Source organism: Agelaius tricolor, unplaced genomic scaffold (genome assembly GCF_023055355.1).
Source record: "Agelaius tricolor isolate 1412-34295 unplaced genomic scaffold, bAgeTri1.0.p SCAF_11, whole genome shotgun sequence".
NCBI classification, from domain to species: domain Eukaryota; kingdom Metazoa; phylum Chordata; class Aves; order Passeriformes; family Icteridae; genus Agelaius; species Agelaius tricolor.
Window position 1 is genome coordinate 7,925,219 of NW_027269271.1, and position 7,148 is coordinate 7,932,366.

At 47.2% G+C, this 7,148-nt stretch overlaps 1 protein-coding gene across 3 annotated transcripts; it reads right to left on the minus strand.

Annotated features, from left to right (window-relative positions):
- Positions 1–86: 86 nt before the first annotated feature.
- Positions 87–3,044, minus strand: GLRX2 (glutaredoxin 2). 3 transcript variants are annotated; one of them, XM_071436003.1, is made up of 4 exons: positions 2,931–3,044; positions 2,174–2,243; positions 1,277–1,372; positions 87–755 (listed from the first exon to the last, which is right to left on the minus strand). In XM_071436003.1, exons 1-4 carry the CDS (start codon positions 2,978–2,980, stop codon positions 636–638), a joined length of 336 nt encoding a protein of 111 aa, XP_071292104.1. In that variant the 5' UTR covers positions 2,981–3,044; the 3' UTR covers positions 87–635. The 3 variants fall into 3 exon arrangements, with proteins under 3 accessions (XP_071292104.1, XP_071292101.1, XP_071292102.1); XM_071436000.1 differs by having other exon boundaries at positions 1,277–1,453; positions 2,931–3,043; XM_071436001.1 differs by lacking the exon at positions 2,931–3,044 and adding an exon at positions 2,324–2,714 and having other exon boundaries at positions 1,277–1,453.
- Between the last annotated feature and the right edge of the window lie 4,104 nt (positions 3,045–7,148).

A 7,148-nucleotide genomic window follows, 5' to 3' on the forward strand; every position in this document is an offset into this window, starting at 1 on the left:
TGCCTGGCCCCCCTGGAAGCCATTCCTGAATGGCAGTGCAGACTGAGCCCTCAGAGTGCAGAGGAAAGATGAAAGCTGTCACTCTCTAAAGCTGCCAGAATCTTTATTCCCTTTTCTGTTCCAGTGGACACACAAGTTGGGAGCTGGGTGATCAGGCATTGGGAGTACAGGAGAGGCAGACATGCACACACCAGTATCACTACAAACTGGGTTTGCTTTACACTTCAGTTTGACACAGAAGAATTATATTTAAAGAAACCATTAAATAAAATGGTTTCAATAAAATTTATTGAGACAAAGCTAAAAAGCAAACTAATGTGCAGCAAAACCCACAGGATTCTTTTTGCAGAGCCTGGGCTTCCCTGGAGCAGGATGTAATCACCATGAAATGACATCACTGTCTCACTAAGAGCCCCAAGAGTTACAGAATGTTTGCTAATGACCATTGTGGGCTTGTGGGAAAGCTGAGGCAAGGACACCAAGTAATTTACCAAGTCCATAAAGTGTAAGAGTGATCTGTAATTCAGAAAGCCATGGTTTGAGGTTGTTGAGTGCAGCTCATGCTGTGTCTGTGATCTTCTGATTTCATCTGAAATTCTGTTCATACAAAGGAAGAGGAAGCTAGAGGTGGTTGCTCAGTAATTTCGCCTCATTTGACACTGATTAATTAAAGGAAGCAGTTTGCCTTCCTCATGAAGCTTTTGAGCATCTGTTGCACCTCCAACACAAGTCCCATTGATAAACACTCTTGGGACCTATCAAGAAAACAAAAGTTGCATTAGTTACCTCTTGGGAAAAAGGTAAACATTCAAGCAAGCCCATGTGGACTCTAGTACACACAATCACTGTGTTCCAGATGTGTGTATAATATTAGTGTACAACCCATACTTGTCCATAATATTTACAGAGATGGGAAACTTCATGTGCCCCTCAAAAGTGGGATGAAGACACTGAGTGGGTGATTGTATTAAATTCCAATAATTGAGTCAAGTGAGACTATGTAAATTAAAATAAAGGTGTTAAATGCAATGGTTTAAATATACAAATTAAAAATTGCTTTGATACTTCAATTATTTCAGTGTGAGTACAGCAAAGATCAGCTGTGAGGGATAGCCAGAGGGGTTCTAGAAGAAGAGACCTCCTGCAGTATTTAATTTAGAGCTTGTATCCCAAATTTACCTATCTCAAAACAATTAAGGATTTGCTATGGATATAACCCAAGAGGGATGCAGGTAGCCCAAGCTGTTACTTGTTAAGTATAAGAGAACATACTTACTGTTCTGCCACCAGTCATCTGTTCCAGAATGTCTTGGAACTGCTTTCCATTTCTATTTAGGTCCAGTTCCACAGTTGTGTAATTCACATTCAAACCCTGAAAGAGGTTTTTTGCCATTCTGCAGTATGCACATGTTGTTTTAGAGAAAATCACCACACAGTTGCGTGAAATAATGTCCTGTGTGCTCAAAGGAAAGTTAAAAGTGAGTGAGCTTCAAGCCAATGCACTTAGAACACTATTGAACACTCATGAAAGTAGTACACAGGTTAAAAAGCTGCTGTTAGAGTAGCAAACACAGGAAAATCTCTGCTGGCACCTTTGAAAGCAGGTTTGACCTGCATCTGGCTCCAAACCAGCACAAGGATGGTAGAGTGTGTGGTATAACTCTGCTCTGCAGCCTGCCCTGCTCCCTTTGTCCCCCTGAATTGTTTAGGACAGTTTTCTCTGTCTGTAGGGCACTTGGGATGTGCCAGTGGCAAACACAGTGACCAAAAGCAGTGGCTGGAAGGTACAACCTTATCATTTTACTATAAATTCAAGGGGATTTCAGGCTATCATTAACTATCAGTTAATTTTTAAAAACCACAACTTCTAAAATATTTAACTTTACTTGATATCAGTTATTTTACAAGGTTCTATCCCCGATGTCAACGGCAACATGAATTTCAGTAGAGGTCAAAAAAAACCAAACATAAAACGGGTGCAGCCTAGGAAGATCAGGTTCCAGGGCTGTGGATAAACAAAAATGCCAACATGTCTTGATAAGCATGATGAACATAGGAACAGTTCAACAGGCAGAACTATTTACAGTGTTTCTTTGTGTAAATAAGAAAAGGTTTGAAGTAATTGGCTTTTATAAATGCTGAAAATCAGTAAAAGCAACATAAATAATGCTACCTGTATTTGATTCACGGCAGCACCATACGACAATCCTACAGAAGCCGTCTGTCTGTTCCCCATTCTATAGCTAAAAAGAAATGACAGTCAGATCTTCGAGCTTTCCAAGGATGGCCACACTGGCCTGTTTTGTTTCGGTATTTCACTGACTGCGCCATGGAGGTTCCCTTGAGCTGCAGCATGTGCAGCCAGCCCGCTTCTCGTGTGGCCGCAGGGACGGGGAGCAGCGGGATGGCTGCGGCTGGAACAGCCCGGCCCCGGGGCCGTTACACGGGAACCGCTCCGCGCCGCCGGCGACAGCCACACACACACGGGTGACAGCTGCGGCACCGCGGGCCCGGCACCCCGCACCCGAGCCCGGCCTCATCCTCATCCCGAGCCCTGTCCTCATTCTGATCCATGCCCTCATCCTGATCCCCAGCCCTGTCCTTCTCCCAGTCCCGATCCCAGACCCGGTCCTTGTTCCGATCCCGATTCCCGTCCCTGTCTCAACCCTAATCCCAGTCGTGGTCCCGGTCCCGATCCCTGTCCTTGTCCCCGTCCCGGTCCCTGTCCCGACCCTAATCCTACTCGCGCTCCGGGTCCCGGTCCCGGTCCTTATCCCTGTCACAGTCCCAGTGCCGATCCCACTCCCTGCTCCAGACCGTGTCCTTGTCCCGATCCCAGTCCTGGCCCCAATCCCTATCTCTATCCGTGCCCCGATCCTTATCCCATTCCCATTCCCGGTGCCGGTCCGGTGCCCCCGGCCCACACTCACCGCCCCCCCCAGGCCGCGGCCACGCGGCGCAGCGCCCCCTGCAGAGCCATGGCTCGGGCAGGAAGGGGCGGCGCTCCCTCAGCCCGCCCCGCGCCGCGCCCGCAGGGCCCCGCGCCGCCTCCCGGGGCTGCCCGCCGCAATGCCGGGGCTCCGGGAGCGCCAGCCGCACCGGGACAGCACGGGGACAGGGATAGCACCGGAATTGTACAGGGACAGCACGGGGTCAGCAGGGCCAGAGCAGGGAAAGGGACAGCACGGGGTCAGCTGGGCCAGAGCAGGGACAGGGACAGCACTGGGACAGCTGGGCCAGCACGGGGACAGGGACAGCACAGGGCAGCACGGGATTCCCGGGATAGGATCAGGAGAGGCATAAAGAGGGGCTGGATTACCCGGGATAGGATCAGGAGAGGCGTAGAGAGGGGCTGGAATACCCGGGATAGGGGTTAGGAGAGGCATAAAGAGGGGCTGGATTTCCCGGGATAGGGGTCGAGAGAGGCATAAAGAGGGGCTGGATTTCCCGGGATAGGGTCAGAAAAGGCGTAAAGAGGGGCTGGATTTCCCGGGATAGGCCCCGGAGCCGCTCCTGCTGTGAGGGGGGTCGGGGAGGTTTGGCCTCCTGCCCGCCTGACTCCCAGATGTGGGGGTTTCGGCGATGCCTTTGCTTTGTCCAGTGTAAAACTTACTTGAAATCTTCTCCGTCCCGGTTTCTGTTGCCTGTTCTTCCTCACGTTTCTTTCCTGCCCTGCAGTTCTTTGGTCAGAAACCGACCTGTGGAACAGGAGCGTTGGGAATGGAGTAAATAATAGGTGGGGGATGAAGAGCTGCTCCTGGTACCTGGGAAGTTGTGTTAGTGGAGTTGGCTAATCGTGCAACGTGTGGAATGTGTTTAGTGGCTCCTGGGAAAAAAAAAATAGGGGAGGTTTTACTTTATGTGGAGGTGTTGGATTTTTTTATTTCCTCTGCCCAGTAAAAGCTGTTGAACAATATTCTGTATTTCAGCCCCACATACCTTGCTGTGGAGCCTGGTGAAATGAGTGTCCTTGGCAGAGCACTCCTGTGGAACATCCTCTGAGCATCCCCTCCAGGGTCTGCACAAGTATTTCAGTAGTGGAGAAACTTTTCTACCCCCTCTTAGTTGAGAGGGTAAATTGTGCTCTGGAACACTGTTCAGTGCTGAGCCCTGTGTTTTAAAAAATACTGCAAGGAAGTGCACTCGGTTCTGATTTGGTTTTGCTCACATGTATCTGTGAAAAAAGGAATGTGTGTTCATGCGTGATGTATCTTTCTATCATCTTCCTGGATGTTGATTAATCTTAAATGAACTTACCTATGATGAAAATTTCTTTAATGTTTTGCAACTTAATTTTCCTTTCCTACAAAACATCAGTATAACCTGTTAAAATAGTGAGAAAATGCAATAGAGACATTGTACCCATGTCATATACTCTCATTTTACTAAATGATAATTTGCTTGCTCATTTCAGATAATGATTTTGTAGCCTAATCTTCTGTGATAAAACTGATAAACACTCAGGTATATAATGCCACATGAAAATAGTTTCATATCAAATCCTAATTCAAAGATATAAACGCTGGTTAATAATGTCACTGCGATCCCCAAAGGAAACTGTGGGAACTATTTTGTAAACTCCCAGTTAAAACTTGTAATGAAAGTGTCACGTTAAGAGTAAACCCACTATATTTTTGCATTAAATTTGGCAGAAAATCACCCCCCTGGCATTCCAGCTGCTCCTCAGCTATCAGAGGGGCTGGGACAGCAGGGTTTAGCTTCTGAGCCGTGGCCAGTTCAGCAGCAGACATGCAGAGCTGGTGTGGCACTGGAAAGAGATGACCTTTGGAGTTCCTTCCAGCCCAGCCTAGCCTGTGGGTCTGTGCCAGTGGGGAGTACCCTGAGTGCAGAAGTGTGTGTGAGCCCAGGAAATATGAACCATCCAGCCAGCCACAAACACAGTCAGGTGAGAGATGCCAGCTGTGGAGGGATAGAATGTAAGAGAATAGTGCAGAAGGCAATCTCACCCGAGGAGTTGCAGCTGCACTAATCACCAAAGATCAGGAACAGGCCTGCCCTTAACAGGCCACAGCTGTGTCCAATAAGAAGATGGGTGCCACAAAAGAGGGGGTTAGCTGGGTGAGAAGGGAGCTGGAGTTTGTTGGCTGTGCTGAGAAGGAGTCAGTGCTGTGAGGAGCTGTCTGTGCAAAATCACCAAGAAGGTATGGAATTTTTGCAATAAGATGAAAACATGTAGCAGTAAGAGTATTATCACAAATACAGGCTGGCTTTCTGAATTTCTGAGTAAGCACCTGCTACAGCCGAGCACTGGACTCTTACCCAGTAGGTGTCCCTGAGGGGAGGAGATAGGCAGAGCCCTCTGACAGTGCCAGGAATCAGAGATGGAGTCTCCTCTAACCTCCCTTACTGCTACAGCTGTATTTATATTGTTTCCAGTGAGTGACAGGAGAAGGTGAAGTTGTGGCTGACATAATTTCCTTTTTAAGTGGCGTTTGATTTTGGTCACGAGCATATATGGGGGGTACTGACACAAAGCTGGGTCATTCCTTTGGCTGAGTTCCTGTTCCCTGCATTGTTCCTGCCAGAGCATGACCTCTGCGCTGCTCCATCCTTGGTTTCACATCTGCATTGATTTCAGCAGGGCGAGACCAACTCGCTCCCTGCTGCTCCCTGCCTTGTTCCCTCCTCCCAGAGCAGCACACCCAGCTCCTGCAGGGATCCTGCTCCTAGGGATGCAGGCAGCTTGTCCCTGCTGAACTACTGCCAGTGCACACACTCCTTGCTCCCCTTTCCCTTCCCTTCTTCTTCACTGTTCTTCCTGGTGAAGGCAGCCTTAAGTGGAAAAGGAAACCAGAACTACAACGTTTTCTGGCAACCTGAAAATAAATCTCTTTGCAGCTGTGTGTGCACCATTCCCTGCTCCCTGAGCAGCAGAATGGAAATGAGGGGCTTTTTGGTGTCATTGTAACACGGTGACTGTGTGTCTCACTGAAAAGAGGTGTTACTTGTGGTGCAGCAGATATACAGGATGTGTTTCTGAAGAGGTAGCGCTGGTTTAGGGGATACACTGGGGCTTTTGGATGAGGCATGGAAATGGGACTTGGCCTGCTGGAAGCATTTCAAGTCCTGCTCCAATTTTCATGAGCTGTAGCTCTAGTTATAGTTCTAAATCCAGTTCAGGAAATGATATTGTTTATTCATTATGCCTTTGTCTTCTAAACACATAAATATTACTCTATACCTACTGACAAATAAATATTGTCAGTGATTGGTATAATTCACCATGTTACTGGGTGTTGTAGTACATATTTGTGTGCTAGACTATTTCAATACCATATCTGAAATGTTTTAAATACACTTGTGGTGCTCTGCATGTTGTTACTGTGATACAGATGGGGCTATCACTGACATATTGCAACAGGGAATTCTATAGACTGTTGGCTTTTAGTCTGTTTTGTCAGCCTCAGCACGTTACTTACAAAAAGAAAAATGACCCAATTCTGCCTTTTTGCAAATTTGAGATGGTATCATGTTTTCTGACAGTGTTGGAGAGTATTAAGAAAATTCTGAGCATCAAAGGTTAGAATAAGTCATGATAAGAGTTTGTTCTAGGATCTCAAATCCTGCTATTTATATTCCCCAGGGGGTACCAGTGTGTTTGGTTCTGCTGGGAATGCTATGCTCCCAGTTTGTGTGTGTTTGAGCAGAAGAAATTAACCTGGAACATGGGGAGAGCACGTGCCAGCTACAGCTGTGCAGTTGCTCAGGTGAGCAAACAGAGCAAACTGAGCTCTGAGATCCCAAATTCTGCAGGGTAACACGGGATGTGCTCCATGGCATTACTGTTTGTCCTTCTTCACATTGACAGGCAACATTTTCCTAATGACCTTTTTTTTGTTATAGTCTTTTGATGGCTTATTTGTATCAGACTTAAAGGGCATTTTTGTGATTGATAAAGCAGAGACTTCTCTCTTTTTTTTTTACCCAGCTTTATATCCAGGATAGAGAGATTTTTCTCTCCAGCCTGCAGAGTGAGATGCACACGGTGTCTGAGAGAATCAGAGTGAGAGAAAATACCCGGGGTTGGAAGGGACCCACAAGGATCATCAAGCTGCACTCCTGTCCCTGCACAGAACACCCCAATAATCCCACCATGGATTGTGTCTGAAAACATTGCCCAAAAGCTT

Bases quoted from the DNA above. Each gene is read 5' to 3' on its own strand.
- GLRX2 (XM_071436000.1), bottom strand. From the start codon at position 2,980: ATGGCTCTGCAGGGGGCGCTGCGCCGCGTGGCCGCGGCCTGGGGGGGG. The intron at 2,244-2,930 runs GTGAGTGTGGGC...ATTTCTTTTTAG, and splicing joins GCCGCGGCCTGGGGGGGGCG to CTATAGAATGGGGAACAGAC. The intron at 1,454-2,173 runs GTAGCATTATTT...TTGAGCACACAG, and splicing joins CTGCCGTGAATCAAATACAG to GACATTATTTCACGCAACTG.